The 15,737-nt window shown below is 36.3% G+C and overlaps 1 protein-coding gene across 1 annotated transcript in view; it reads left to right on the forward strand.

Moving 5' to 3' along the window:
- The window catches only part of SRFBP1 (serum response factor binding protein 1), a 67,802-nt gene that overhangs the window by 13,474 nt on the left and 38,591 nt on the right, over positions 1 to 15,737 (forward strand). The window contains exons 2-3 of the mRNA XM_059492824.1: positions 8,743 to 8,831; positions 9,814 to 9,886. Coding sequence (XP_059348807.1) covers positions 8,743 to 8,831; positions 9,814 to 9,886 — 162 coding nt within the window. The remainder of the gene's footprint in view (positions 1 to 8,742; positions 8,832 to 9,813; positions 9,887 to 15,737) is intronic.

Here is a 15,737-nt window from a genome sequence, read left to right on the forward strand (position 1 = left end):
TTTGTGGTGACTGAGGAGGCCGTACCACCATTATACTAGCATCTCTTAATCCCAAGCCAAAGCAGTCACACCACCAAACATACCTCCAAATTAATACTGGAATCACTGTGATTGAATTTTGTATTTGTTAGGGGCAAAGGTTCGTATCCAGTTTTGATGCAATTTTCTTTTCGTCATGGCAGTTCAGCTCTACAGGTGTGGATCATGTTTGTGACCAATATAATTAATGTAAAAAAATGACATAGATTGTTTGTGAATCACTAGTCAAACTGTGCTTCAGATTATGCAAGTAATGTAGACATTCATAATGTTGCCTTGTGATCAGCGCTCTTCCAGCTGCTTTTAAAAGGTTCACCATTTGAAGAAGGGTAGAAGCCCTCAGTACTCTTACTGTTTATTTATGCGTGTTCACCCTTGTAATTCTTACTTCACTGCTGCAGGTTCTGCTGTTACTGTCTTTCTGTAAAGTCAAAGTTTAAGGAGGCATGAAATTCACGTGTGAGTTCTAGCTAGAGCTCTGGTCTGATTAAGAAGTCCTAGACATCAAAGTCCATTGAGTTGATCTTGTCTGTATTGAATGCCTTGATCACATCCTCCTTCAACATTCCACAGAAATATTTTTAGCAGAGTGATAGCTGGGGGTTTTCAAACTTGCTGATCAATTAAATACAGTTAGAAACTACCTTCAGGCAGTCCTCTGTTTTAGAAAACATGTATAGTTTCTATTTCCATGTGGATGAAGTGATGTATCTAATATAGCATTTTGAGGCTAGTTTATAACAGTTATTTCTCATCTGGACGTTTACAACTACTGATGTGTATTTAGGGTCTAGAAATGTGTCTAGCCATCTCATGGTACTGGTTTGGACTTGAATGCTTTCTGAAGTACAGCGTGGAGTCTGACTCCATCCAGTGAGACACTGACTTTGAAGCAGCAAATCCATTAAATTTTGGTTTTTGGCAACAATCAAGTAATTCTAGGCTAGCCTTACTCCTTCCCAACTATCTTAGATACTTGGAATTGCTTTTCAAAACCTTTAGATGAAAATGATCTTTTTTAGCATTTCCGAGTACTCACTGTGGTTTCCACTTGGAGAAATTACACTAGAACTGACAACTGTTCTCCATGCAGGAGGAAATACAGTGCTATATGGAATAAAGAAACCGATATTTCAGTGCTTCACTTGAGAAAATACAAAGAAAGCAGCATGGGCAGACTGTGGAGGAAGGGTTTGACAGTAACTCACAAGGGTGTGTGCATTACTTTTCCTGTGAGGAAGGTGGAAATTCGCCCAAGTGGGTGGTGTGCTTTTATTCATTCGTCCTTAGCAAATCCCTTGGGAAACCTGTCAGGGTGAGCACCCAGAGGCCTGAGAAGCTGCGGGTGTTTTGTTTTCCGGATGCTCTAGCCAACAGTGGCATTTCTGTCGACTTTGAGCAGCAGGGTGAAATAATTTAATCCAGAAGAATTTACCTCATGTCTAAGGAATTTTTGTATGTTCTGATAGTTGTATTGGGATAGAATTGAACCCACTTGATTCAAACTGTTCTCGTGTAGCTGCAGATGGCAAAGGCAAGATTAACATGACAGTGGTGTTGATTAACATGATGTTGGCACAAACAGTAATTGAAAAACTCTGTTCCTAAGCACTTTCTATGTTGGCATTTGATCTTTATATTAAATGAAGAGATAGCTCATTTTTTGTAATCTGATTTGTTGTGGTCCATATCTCTGTCTTGTATTGAGTTCTTACTTTGCTCTTTGTGCTGGAGCTAGGTAACATTTACGTGTCCATATGGGAAAACAGTTCAGGAAACTGATCTGGCTGAAAATTCACCTTGTTTTGGTTTTGTTTTTTTTTTAATATATTCTTTTTTGCAGTATATATTTGTATAAAACTGTTCTGGAACTGAGCACTGATACTGCTCACAGGTATGTTTTATGTTTGTGTTTTGTGTATGTGTTTCTTGCTGCCTTTGCCACCCTACTTACATGTGTTTTTATAATGAAATGTATGAAGCTGTATTATTTCTGCCTAGTTCCACATATTTTGACATGCATAAAATATATACTGTAATACAAGGATTCTTTTTGTAAAAAAAAAGGAAAAAATAGAACTTGGCAATTGCTAGCTTTTCCTAAGAATCTAAAAACCATTAGATCTTTCAAGCTGGAATTCCAGATAACAGAGAGAAATATTTGTAATGAGGTTCCAGAAACATTTTTTCACTTAGATTATTCACTCATAAGATTATGTACTATTGTTAGTTCTGGCTAATTTGTGATCCGACTGCAGGTGTTTTGAATTTTAAAACTCTGTGTTGCCAAATAGCACCAAAAATTAACATTGAGAATACTCTGTTGCCATGGTAATGTCTTTGTTAGAAGACTGCCAAGTAACTATAAAGTGAAACCAATGCTTTTGATGTGCCTGATATTAGGAAGGGAAAGAAGATCAGTAAGAACTGAAACATTACTGAGTTCCATGGTTTTTTTGCAGGTATTGGAGAGACCTTGAATATTTATCTTAAACTTTTCACTTTCTTTTTATTGCTTGATTTGGAGTTTTTAAAGCTGGATTTCTTGCTTTGACACTTGCTGATGTGTAACTTAAGCAATTTGTAAAGATTTGTAGAAAAGGCCACTGTACAAAACACAAATGATTTTGGTATATTTTTAGTGACTTTTTCCCTTTCTACTTTAGTAGCACTGTTTAAACTTCAGGGAGTTCAAAAGTAGATCTCTTACTGCAGTAAAATCTAAAAGCCATTGTGTACCTACAGGCATATATAAATAATTTTTTCCTTTTGCTTTGAGCCATTTTGATTCTAGTAGATCAGGCTCTCATTTCAACCTCCTAGCGTTCTCTTGGCATGAAGGGAATTTATGAGGGCTCAAGTATATCCTGTACCTGCAATTTCATCTTTTTCCTATCATTCATTCACTATACCCTGGTAAATGGTAGTTTTTCAATAGCAATATGATAGGCTATATGTAAAATAGACTTTTCCTGGGACAGAATTAATGGCCTTGGTTCTTGATGTTTTCTCCTTGTTATTCACTCTCACATGTGACCCTCATGTCAAATAAATCCTGTTAGCCTGGAGAGTACAGGAAGAAACTGAAGTGGAAAAGCAAGCTCAGAACTACTATCTTTTTTTCCAGGCATCAAGTGATAGAAAAGACATAAGAGACCTTATATTGCACCTTATATTGAATTTGGATGTGTCTATGTAAAATTATAGAACACTGCTTTAGGAACATTGTCTTTAAATTGTAGAAGAAATATTTTTGCAGTTGTGTCTGCAAAATTGTCTTGTTGAAGACAGTTTTCACAGATGCTATACTGTGTTGAGGGAGAGGCTGGAGGCCTCTGTTTAATGCGTGTGTATTTGTTCAACATTATGGATATTTCACAATGTTTTAAACTCCTATAATAAGGGGTTTTTTCACTAGATGAGGTTAAATGCAGTGTCTTCCTTGAAGAGAACAGAATGATTTGTCTTTTCTGCTTTCTTGTACCAGAACTAGGAGTAGATTGTGTGCTGGCATAAAGCAGAAGTGGATGAAGAAATTCTGGTCTGTCTAGCGCTGGTTGTTTAAGGATTTAATAATTTAAGTGCATTATTGGGTCAGGACCAAAATATTCAGTACCTCGTGGACTGAAGCCCAAGAAGAACAGTTGTATATGCTTCAGACTGCTTTGAAGAAAAGAACATGTCCATTAGTTTATTGGCTTTTGTGCATTTTGAATAGCTGGGGCTGACTGTGTAAGTTAACTTCTATTAAGTTTAGTTAAGAACAATTTGAGATATTTGAGGCCCTTCAGGTATTTTCATATACGGTATTAGCTTTTGTATGTGGTAATATTAAAAAAAGCTTTTCCTTCACAGTTGTTCTAGTATTTCAGTGTTGTTCGAATAAAATACATTCAAACAAGTCATAGGTAGAAACATATTAGTGCTTCTCTCAATCCATTGGATTTTTTTTGAGTAATGATTTGGTTTTGGGATATTTTTTTTGTCAAGTACAGTTGATACCATAGTTCAGAGTAGACACGTACCTTTCTTGATACATCTACAAATCTTTAGTCACACTTTTTTGTTTTTCTAATTGGCTGAACATTAGCTTAGTTTGGAGTCATGTTGCTTGTACAGACCTCAAAACAAGTTTCAGAAGTGGCCAAGTATAACATTTTATTCTAATGTAATGCTTGTTTGAGAACTTTGCTGCTGTTGTCTTAAAAATGTGAAGGCAAATATCTTTGACTAGTCATGTGAATTTGAATGTATAATTGTACCTACACTGTCATTTTATCCACATTCCTTGGTGTTTTTCTGCCATCCCTGATATGAGGACTGTTTTGTGGTAATACAAACTTTCAGCCTAAACTAGCCTTCTTAATGTTTTATCTAAAAGTGCCTTACATTTCTCTTGAAGAAACTTGAAAATTTTCAAACAGATATTTTTGGAACAGCTTAATTATGTGGGAGGCTCTTAAAATAACTTCCTCTTCTATTTTACATGTGTTTTGTCTTGTATTATGTAGAATAACAGCGTCCCATTAATTTAAAAGGGATCATGTCTGTGATCAGAAGCCCTTTCCTAACACTGTCTAACACTGATTTAGGCATTGATTCAGCCCTTCCAAGACTTTTGTTAGTCAAAAGTAATTTGTAACTGCAAGTGAAATACCAGTGTCAAAATGGAACTACTTCATGGAAAAACCGTAGAGAAGACTTAAGAGGTACAATTAAGTAATCCTGTGTCAGTTTCTTTCTGGGCACAAGAAGGGCTTGGACATGCTGAGGATTGGGAAGGTCTGATTGAACTTCCACACAAAAATACAAATCTCTGGGAATGGCTTTTAACCCTTTGGAGCCAGGTATAATCTGAAATAGAAAGCAAAGTCGTTGAAGTTATTAGATTCTCCTTTTCTCAGCTGTGCATTCTGGGCTAAATACAGTCCTTGTGATGTCTTTAAATACACACTCGTTCTTTATTATTTGATAGAAATCACCCTCTTGGTTTGACATGTGCCCTCTGGTGTCTTTGTACTGTGTGAGTGGTACCCATACATTAAAGGTGGGGCTCTTTTCATTGCCAGATGAGTACTGGGAGCGTGTGCCAAGTATCATGTTAGTGTAGGCTGTGCTGAAGCCAGCAATTCCTGTTACAGTCTCCCTCAATAATGCACACTCCTAGGAAAAGGTGAGTTACAGGAGAGTTTCTAGGTCTTGTCTGGCTTGTCGTCTGCTGATCCCGTGCTGTGCTCTTTGTTTGCCCTTTTTAGAAAGGGCAGCAGCAGCTCCCATCTGCCTATGGCTTGAAATGGTTTGTGTGCTGCTGGCTGGTACATGTCAATGCTTACTGAAGGTGAAAGCTGTTGGATTGATGGTTGCCTCTCTTTGTGGAGTACCATTGGTCATGGAATTTTTTGGACTTCATCTTTGTTTAGCGTCTATAGTAATATAACTACATTTTGCATTTGTTTCGTGAAAGGGCATAGTGCTAAATGGATGATTTTTGTTCATAACCATAGCTTTTGAAATATGCTTATGTGCATTCTATATGTTACTACCTAGGCTTGTTTTCAAAAGTAAGTTCAAATCTTTTGTAATTTCTTTTGTATTTAATAATTGATACGTAGTCTATATTTGCTATTACTTTGATGTCATCTATTAATAATGTGTAAACGCAGACATTTGGTGGCATTAATGAGGAGGTATAGTTTAATTGTCTCATAAATAGTATTTCCAACATAGTAAAGAACTGTCTTCAACAAAGGAAAACATCTCTTATTCTTTCTTCAAAGAAATCCTTGAAGTGGTTATTTCCACATGCAATTGCAAACTTCCTTAATTTCCAGGAATCCTAGATCCTATTGATAGAGGAAATTGTTTGGTTTGTGTTTTGCTTGTTTATAATTATTCTTTAGTGCTTACTGTCACTGCTGAGTACATTAAAAATCCTTATTGCCTAGTCTTAAAGCATAAAGTCTGATCTGTACTTAGACTGCTGCCTTTTTATGTTTCAGTGCAAAGACTTCTCCTTTTCTTACTGTCTTTCCTAGAACTATTTGTAAAAACTACCTTATTATAAATAAATATTTGTTATTATTTTTTGAAATATGACTATTCTTGGTGGTGTGTTGGGGTTTTTTTGTTTATTTTGTTTGTTTTGGCTTAGTTTGGTGGTTTTTTTCCTACTGATGGTGAAGTTGCTGCTTTCCTTTTGTAATATAAGAGAGCAGGGCCTACCCTGGTGGTCTAAGCCCCATTGTTTCAAGCACACTGTAAATCTGAAGCTAAACTTTTTTGATTTCTTTCCCAAAGAGCTGACTGCTTTCTTGAGAACGTTATGAGTACTTCCAAGAACAGAGTTGATGCATACTGTCCCGTGTGAAATAAGTGACTGGATTACTTAAATTGATACTCCTAGTCTGCCAAGGAGCGAATACCTTCCCTCATTCCTGCTGTCATGTCTATACAGCCTTCACGGGCTGGCAGCAGAGGAGGCTGAAGTTTGGCTCTTGTAGGCCCTGGAAACATGCTGTGTGTGCATTAGTATTTCTATTAAAAAATACCTGACAAAACATTTTTGAGAGCAAGTTAAATATACTTCATGTTTGCATACACAGTAACTAATATGTAAAGTATGAGTTACTTAAATTCCAGTACGTTTCTAGCTTATGGATGTTTTTAGTGGATGTTAAAAAAAATAGAGAATAAAAAACCCCAAACTCAAAACAACCTCCCCACCCCAGACGTTCTAAGAAGGCATACCCAGTTTTCCTCTGACATTCCAAACATTCCATTGAATGTACCAATATGTATGTATAGTATTGGTGTCCAGACAGAAGCTGCATTTTTTTTCTTTTTTCCTTTAGAAGATGTACTATAGGGACCTATGATAATTTCATTCAATGTCTTATAAAAAAGAAATATCTACATCTATCACCTTGGTGGCAAATGGTGATGTTATTGATTTCTTCCTTAGCATGTAAAGTCTCGAGCAGTGCTGCTGTGTAGCAGAAACTTGGCACTTGGTGCTTCTTGGCATGTGGTTTCTGCTGTAAACTGCAGCTTTTGTAGGTAGATCTGTGTGTACAGTTACTTTTACTAGGGTAACTAAGGTAAGTACTGACCTTTGCTGTAACAATTTTTGGAACAGGATACCACATTTAAGTCAGTTATTTTTATCCCAAAAACCTCCCTTACCTTTTTATTTCTCATGATGCAAGTGACTAGCGCTGCCCCCGTACAATTCCCCTCCCTTGCTTCTCAGAGGAGTACTGCTTCCCGTGTTCTTTCACTTGCCTGGCAGAGGCAAGGCTGACAATTAGACATGCCCCTCTCTGGAAATTGTTTTGCTCTGATTCAGCCTTCAGTTAAGCTACTGGTGAATATCATTCAGGCTTAACAACCTGATTCAATCAGTACTCTAAGCTACAAACATAGTCAGTTATGCAAAGGATGTGTTCTGCCTTCCTTTTGTTTGCTTAAGTATCACCTTTATGGTCTGTGCACAGGTGTGAAGTACTGCTCCCGAGCTTTGAAGATTTTTCTGGGTATTTTTGTTCAAGTCTAATGTAGGTTTATAGTACTAATATTCTTGACCTAACTAGGTGGTAGAGTCATCATCAATCTGTCATTTTGATGTTATCGCTGAGAAATTAGAATAGAAATCTGATGTAAAGAACTTCTTTGAGAAGGAGGTGCCAACTTAATTTTGGAATTTATCCCACTGGATAAATTTAAGATAAATTTGGCTTTTGTCAGGAAGACCGATTTTTTTTGTTGTTGTTGTTTTAGTATTTCATGTTATTCTAAGTTTAACTGGCAAATATATAATTTTAATAGACATAGTAAGATATATATGTATAATAAAGGGGGAAGTTGAGTTGTAAAAATAAAGGATCACTATTGACTCCCTGTATCTGTAGTGTTCACCATTAGACAGCACCTGGGCTTAAGGTTTTCCATTATGGAATTTAATTGTTAAAGATTGGAAAGATTCCTTTGTTCATCCTATCTATCTAATAATAATAATGAGAGTTCTTTCTTTGTTATTGGGTTGAGAATTAAGACCAAAATATCATTTCCAAATTTTCTGTAAAACTGCCTGCTTTAAATTTGGGAACAGAGTAGAGGGTAGGATGGCAGGTTGAGACAGACTGTAGCAAGTTAGAAACCACTTGGACTTTTGTTTTGAACAAGAATGAATTCAAATATATAACAGGAATTTAATATCTCAAATTCTGTTCCATAATAAATAATGTCAATTTTTGAGAGTCTTTCCTTAACACTTGATGTTTAATAATTGAAATGCTTTTATGTATTATGCACCAATGGACTTAATGTACTGCTGGTGTTTCTCTGGGACAAAAGTAAGCTAAGTGAAGGCAAAAGGTGAGACATTTCAAATCCCTAGCTCAGTCTAGCTCTAAGAATAATATTAAAGTATGGCTAGTTAGGAATGTCTTGTCTTCTGTTTAGACCTCAGACACATTTTTAGACTGTTGGTTATTCTTCCACTGATGTTTATGGAAGCAGTTTGATTTTAATGGAACTCTGAATTCATTTGAAATGAGATTTGGTTAGCAGGGAAATGCACTCTTACTTTTAAAATATTTGTCTTTGTTGAACTAATTTCTAAAATTTAAGTCAATGTAATGAATGTATTGTATATGGAACGTAATCAAGGAAAACAGTTTCTAATGTCTTCCATATTTCTCACAGGTTGTGAAGATGAGAAAAGATGTGAAGAAGGCCAGAGTCCTCACTATTCGCAGACTAACCAGACACATCGGGAAATTAAAATCGAAAAAGTCAGTTTTAAATAATAGTGGTTTTTTGTGGTTTATAAATAAGGCACTGTTTTAATTGTTTTCACAAAAATTGAAAAATGTACTACATTTAAAACTTAAGGCACTAAAACACATATTTGTCTTATTTTAACTTAATTTTAGACTAAAAATACAAACCAAAACGAGTTTCATAAAGCACAATTGGGATTACTTTTTTAATGGGATTTAGTGTATTGGAAGGTAATCTGAATCAGTTACAGAACCTTTTACAGCACATCTCAAAGTGTCAGATTAGATTATTCTGCTGTTGAATTTAAATTGCACCAAATTTTCTCACTGTAGTTGTCTTTAGGATTGTGTAGCAAAAAATACTTCATTTGCATAGATATACAGGTTATACTTAATTATTAGTAATTACTAATAATTCATTCTTGTATGAACAGCTTAAACAATATATTGTAGATTATGTTTTTAGAGATTACTGGCCTGAAATAATTTAGCACATATCTTAGAGATGGTGTGAGATACATCTCCTACTGTGTTTGTAGTGTAAATTGTGAGGATACTCTCACAATTTTTGCAAGTTGTCCAAAATAAGAAGCAAATCCAATGAACTTCCATATTTAAATGCTACAGATCTTAAAACGGAATTATATTTGAGTGGGTCAGAAATACTGTATCAGAAAATACAAAACCACAATTCATATGAAGCAGTCACCCATTCTTGAATATGAATTGTGGTTTTGTATTTTCTGATAGAGTAATTTTTGTTTTTCACATAGTTCTGCTAAATCCTCAGTGTTTCCTCTGCTGTTCAGTACAGCAAAAGCTTTAGGCTATGTTCAACTCTTTGCTAAAATGTTCACTTGCCAGTAAGGGATTGTGTTTGTGCACCATCTCCTGATTTTTTTTTATTTTGCTACTTAGTATTGCTAGAGAGGAAACAAAGTTACTAAACTGAGATTTTTTTTTTTTTAAAAATAATTATAGACTTCATTTGCAGGGGTTCAGAAGACTTGAAATTAAAGAACCAAAAACGAGTTGAGAGATTAATAGAAGAAATCCATGCCATGAAGGTAATACAATGTTTAAATAATTCAGTATTAGAGACAACTATTTTAAGTCTGTTTTCTGAGACTGCATTACTGAAACTTTAAGTATTTTCAGAGTAAGCTTGAACATTAACACAGCTAGCAAATTGTGAGTATTTGCATTTGTCCAGGTGTAAAACAGTTTGAGTCTTAAACGTTCCAGGCCAAACATGAATTTGCTTAGTGTGTGGTGTTCGAAGTTTTTACTGTAACAATTAAAGCACAGAATCTGAAGTTCTTGTGCCGCTCAGGAGTATGGTGAGGTATTTTGTGTGTCTGACAGTACAGTATCCTCATTGTCTGTCCTGCAAGCTCTGAATATCATGCCATTTGTATTTGGTTCTGTAGTAATTTCAAATTGTAGCTTTAAGGGACTTGAGCCAGATCTATTTTTAGTGTTCAGCCTTGCTGTTAATTGATACAGTGTTTGTATCTAATATGTTATGACATCAAGAAAATGCTTCAGAAATTTTATAACTTCATAATGACTTGTGCTAATCTCTCAATTTTAGTTGATACCACATAAAATTATGTGTGGTGAAATGAGTTACAAATTCCAATCATAGGACTTGAGCACAAGTCATATATAGGTCGTGACAAATGTTTTCTCACAATATGGCTGTTTTGATTATTTCCTTGACAAGTGTAGTTGATAACTGTAGTGATTATATCATTACACTACTATTTTGTGCTATTCTGGGAGCACGCAGTATTTCTGTTTGTTTTTAACATTTCTGTCTTTTTTTCTCAACCTTGCAAAGATCTTAGTCTTCAAAAAAGGCTAATAACAGGAAAGGCTTCATTGACCAATTTAGATGTGCTTTGTGCCAAATTGATCAAGTAGAATCAGAGGGATTTTTAGCTTAATACTTCTAGGAAGAATCTTCATAAACCAACAAAAGGGAAAAGAAAATGGGCAGCACTGCTCAATCACTATGACAGTAATATTGAGGCACTCTGCATTACTGACTTGCCATCAGTCTTAAACTTGATCTTGTATTTGCTTCTTTTTCTCTGTGTTTTTGGTTTTTTTTTAATAATTTGATTACATTGTTTTTTAATGCCAAGTATGTGTGTCTCAGTTTCTAAGAGAATGATCATCAGGTGTGCTGGAGCACTGAGCTCAGAAGCCCCTGTTTTTTTATGGGACTTTTGTGAGTGTTCTTGAGGGAGTTTCACTGCAAGATTTGTTCTGCACACATTTACCAGGAGTCTTTGTTTTGTCCACATTGTACTTTTCCTGCCAGGATTGGATCATGCAAACATCTTAAAGCCTGCTTGCACTCAGGACTGTATTGGCCAAGTACATTCAAATGTTGCTTCAGTTGGCATGAACATGTACAGGGCTTGTAAATGGTAGCTTTAAGAGTGGCTGTCAGGGATGGAAAGACTTGTAGCCTAGAAAGCTGAAGGCAAGTTTTGCCCTGAAATAGTTTATAGAAAGGGAGGAGTCCTCAAAGTAAGCAGTTGAGAAGGAAGAACTCTCCTGCTTCCTGGGTAGATGCACTTGATTATCTGTCTGTAAGTTGAAATTAGTAAATGCACTTGGTTATCTGAAATTTTAAGTGCTGTAAGTTGACTTTACTGTTAAAAACAATGCACTGTTACATTAATATTTAATAGGAAGAAGGTTTGTTTACTTGGAGATTTTTAGACTTCAAAAATGCATAAGTTGACACTTACTAGCTTTACAGGATATTTGTTTCTTAAATGAAAGAAAAACTCCTGTTTCTTATTAATCACTACCTAAAAGGCACTAGTCGTATATGTATTTTTTCAACCACTGTTGATTTCTGTACTAACAGAGATTTTTAGAGTTGATATTGAAATATTCCTCATTAAGCATGGAAGAAGTGAAAAAGACAGCTTTCACACAAACTAGTAAGGTTATTTCAGATGACTGGAGGATTTTATGTTGGTGAAATCTCACTCCCAGCAACCTTTTGTCTTAAGTTATTAATCATAAGATTCATAAAAAACACGTTCACATAACTCAAATTTTGAATTTGAGAATTTTAAGGAAAAATTGGACACAATAGAAATAGAAAATTATCTATAAAGTTGCTCTAAACTAAGGTTTGAGTTATTCTAGATTATTTTAACAGTTTTAGTGTGTGGATCTCAAACACATGCTAGGGGAAATTCAAAATCCTTTCAAAGTTGATGGATTGTGTGGTGGATATGGCAATTTTTTGTGTTCTTTAACAGCAAGAAGTTGTCCATTAACTTCTCGTTATGTGTTTTATCTAAGAAAAAATGCCTCATCTCTCTTAGAGGATGATTAGTCTTTAGGAGCTGCAAACTGCAAAGAGCAGTTCAGTGGAAAAGACAAAAAATCCAACAAAATAATTACAGCAGCCAAAGTGGTTTGGAACTGGAAAATGGATGTTGCACCAGAATCTGATAGTGTGTGTATTTTCAGGACAAAATATTTATTGAAGTGGTAACTTACAACTTCTGGAAATTCTTTGTTGGTTGAAGGCCTGAAGGCTTTCTGTAGGTTGAAGAAAATAGCACAGGTTTTTTCCAAGTTCTTCCCAGTTGTCAAAGTCATGGTTTGACACTGGCTAAGCAGCAGGCACCCATGAGAAAAACTATTCACTCATATTCCTCTGCTACAGTTGAGCATAGGAGACAGAAAGAAAGACTCAGGGACTCATGGGTTGAGGTAAGAATTAGGAGAAAATATTCCAAGGGCAAAACAGGCTCAAAACTTTAAAAGGTATAAAGAAAAATTTGTTAACATAATTTAAAGAGGTTAATTAGAATTGAAATAAACCTTGAGAACATTTTCGTCCCTCCAACCTCTCCTTCTTTCACGCTGACAGTACAGAGAGACAGGGTGTGGGAGTTTTGGTCAGTTTTTCATCTGAAATCTTTCTTCAGTTTGCTTAGGGAGAGTCTCATCTGCTATGCCATGGGGTCCTTCCCAGGGGAGACAGTTGTCTGTGAACTTTTCCAGCGTGGTGCTAATTTTGATGAGCAGCAGTCCTGCCCAGCCTGCTCTAATGTGAGTCCCTCCCCCAGGCAAAAGAGTTTTCCCAAACTACATGGTGTGGGTCATATTAGTTCATGGGGTATATGTAAGTCTTTGAAGGATAAGCTGCTCTAGTTTGGAAGCAAGGTTCCTCAGTCTCTGCAAGCAAGGGTCTGGTTTCCTATTAGACTACAGCTTTTCAGCATGCACCTGCTCCAGCATGAGAACTGTTTCTCACAGGCTGCAAATGGTTCTCTTGATCTCCCATGCACTTCCTGAGTTACCAGGAAACAGTTTGTTGTATTATAGTCCTCGCCATAGCTTGGAGAAAAATCTCAGCTCCGACATTTGGAACACCTCCTCTCCCTCCCTCTGTTCACTGCAACCTTAGTGTTGCCATGTTGTTCTCCTCATGTGTCCTCACCTTTTCCTTTTCTCTGGCTTGGAAGAAAATTGTTGTCTGTAGGTTGGTTTGTTCTCAAGTTCTGTCAATTGAAAAGTTCTCATAGGGTTTTGCAGTGCTGAAAGGTTGATCTCGCCTGGGCTCTGTATCGAGGAATTGCTCATTATGCCCCTCGCTGTCAGACATGTGCGCCCCACTGGCAGTGCATGGGCTGTGCCAGCTGCCGTGATGCTGGCACCATTTGGCACCTCTCTTCATGTGGGGCGCTAAAAAGGAGAAGGCGCTGCTGCCACCGCTGCCCTCGTGCCTGCAGCGTGGCTGGCTGGAAGCAGCTCAGCAGAGTTCACTGCGAGCTGGGCCGAGGTGCCGTGCTGCATGGCCCCGGCATGGCCCCAGCACCTCCCCACCCTGCGGAAGAAGAGCAAGGACTGAGTGTGGTTTTTGCCTTCTTAAATATGTCATTGCAGAGGTGTTACCAACTTCTCTAAGTGGGTCAACAATACGTCTGTCATTAGAGCCTTTAGGGATTGGCTTCTCTGGGCATAGTAGAAACTTTATGGAGCTGCTCTCAGAAGATGCTTCTGTGGCTTTCCCCATCCCCACTAAAAGCCATTGTGTTAAACCAATGCACAAAGATGCCTCTTTCTAAACATCAGTCCTTTTTCTTCCATCATCAAAAACAGACCCTGACCTCCTTTCTCCTTATCATATATCCAGGAAAAAAAAAAGAGCCACCTGAAGACTGTTGGCAGCAAAGTCTTTGGAAGGACTATATATGTTCTGATGACCTCAGAAGGCATTATTGGTGGATTCCATTTTACAGGGAGTTGGGTTCAGTCTTAGGGAAGAAAGACTGAATGTCTGCAACCTTGACACAGTTGTCTGTTTACTGAAGTTTTTAATGCAATGGCTTAAGTTTCTCTTACTCAGAAAAAAAAATTCTAATGGTTTGAAATACTAATCAGGAACAATTCTTTGCTTTCTTAAGAATTACGTTTCTCAGTTCAGCTGCCTGTAAATTTTTTGAGCCTGCAGCTCAGCAGGATTTCTCTGAATAAAACAAATTTGAACTTTCAGTTACAAGATTTTAAATTCTCTTTCTAGATCTTTTCTGGATTTTAACGTTCTTTAACTTCTCTTTCTAGTTTGTATCTGTACTAACTACAGTCTGATACAACAGGAAGAACAAAATGCTTACTGTTACTTGCAGTTGTATTACTGACTCTCAGGGATGCTGTTTTCCTGTCCTCAAGTAAATTCTGAGCTGACAGTGCTGACATAATATCACCTTAAACACACTGTTTCCTCGAAGTGAGATGGTATCAAATGCTTTCACTTTTTTTAATAGAGTGTCCATGTCTTTTTTAATATGCTCTACATAGTTGCGCATGCACAATTCTGCATATATAATGAAAATCTATGAATTGTTGGTGCTGGGCTGTGATGAAAAACCTTTTGTTACTTGAATTTGCAAATAGTATATATTGTATTATTGTTAGAATGGCATTTAAATATTTTATTCTCTATATTTTCATTGTTAGAACTAAAGAATAAAAAAATCTTAACTGGAAAATACAATTAAAAGTGTCTCAGGCACAACAATCAGATGTAAACTCTGTGAGAAATGAGAGCAGTTAAAGTTCCAGCTACATGGATGCAGGAACTGGGTTAATTGCAGGAGTTCTCAAAGCTATTGGAATAATACACTGGTTTTTGAGTTCTTGAGTTTTCATTTTTCCAAAACTGTACAAACATTTATTCCAGAATTCATGAAAGATGGGGGAAAAGAATGGTATGATCCTTTTAGACTTCTATGAAATGTAAAATTCTGTATACTTACGGATACTTTTTTACTTGTTTGTCAGGCTTGAGGATACTATCAAAATGGATTAATTATCCATGGTAGAGTACTGCTTTCTATGTTTAAGAAGCTGTTACTTTTTGAAAGTTTCTTGACACAAAAATAACAGATTGTCCAGTGATTTCTTAGCAATGTGTATCTTACTTTGAGTTGTTGGAATTTCTTGCTGAGGAAAGATCTTATTATAATAGTTGTTCCCTTACCAGATGTCTAGGTGTACTTTTGCCTTTATATTGCAACAAAAATCTTGTCATTATCTTGTCATCTTGCAACAAAAATCTTATCATGATATCACAAGATGTTGCTATATCATGTTTGGGCGATGCCCATTGAGAAAATATGGACAAAAGGCAATTTGCAGTGCTTAAAGGGAAAATGCTTCCTATTTGTCAGGAATGAGCAGCAGTTGGTTTCCATATTCAAGTGCCTTGGAAAGATATGTTCTCTGTCCTGAAAATTATCACTGGAGAAACAGATTAGTTAATACAATGAGCGATTTTAGTACACTTAAACCACAGTATTTATCACAGAATAATGAATTCAGTACAAGAGATACAGGAAAAAATAATGCTTTACATTATTTTATTAGTTTTAT

Source organism: Ammospiza nelsoni, chromosome Z, assembly GCF_027579445.1.
Source record: "Ammospiza nelsoni isolate bAmmNel1 chromosome Z, bAmmNel1.pri, whole genome shotgun sequence".
Lineage (NCBI taxonomy): Eukaryota > Metazoa > Chordata > Aves > Passeriformes > Passerellidae > Ammospiza > Ammospiza nelsoni.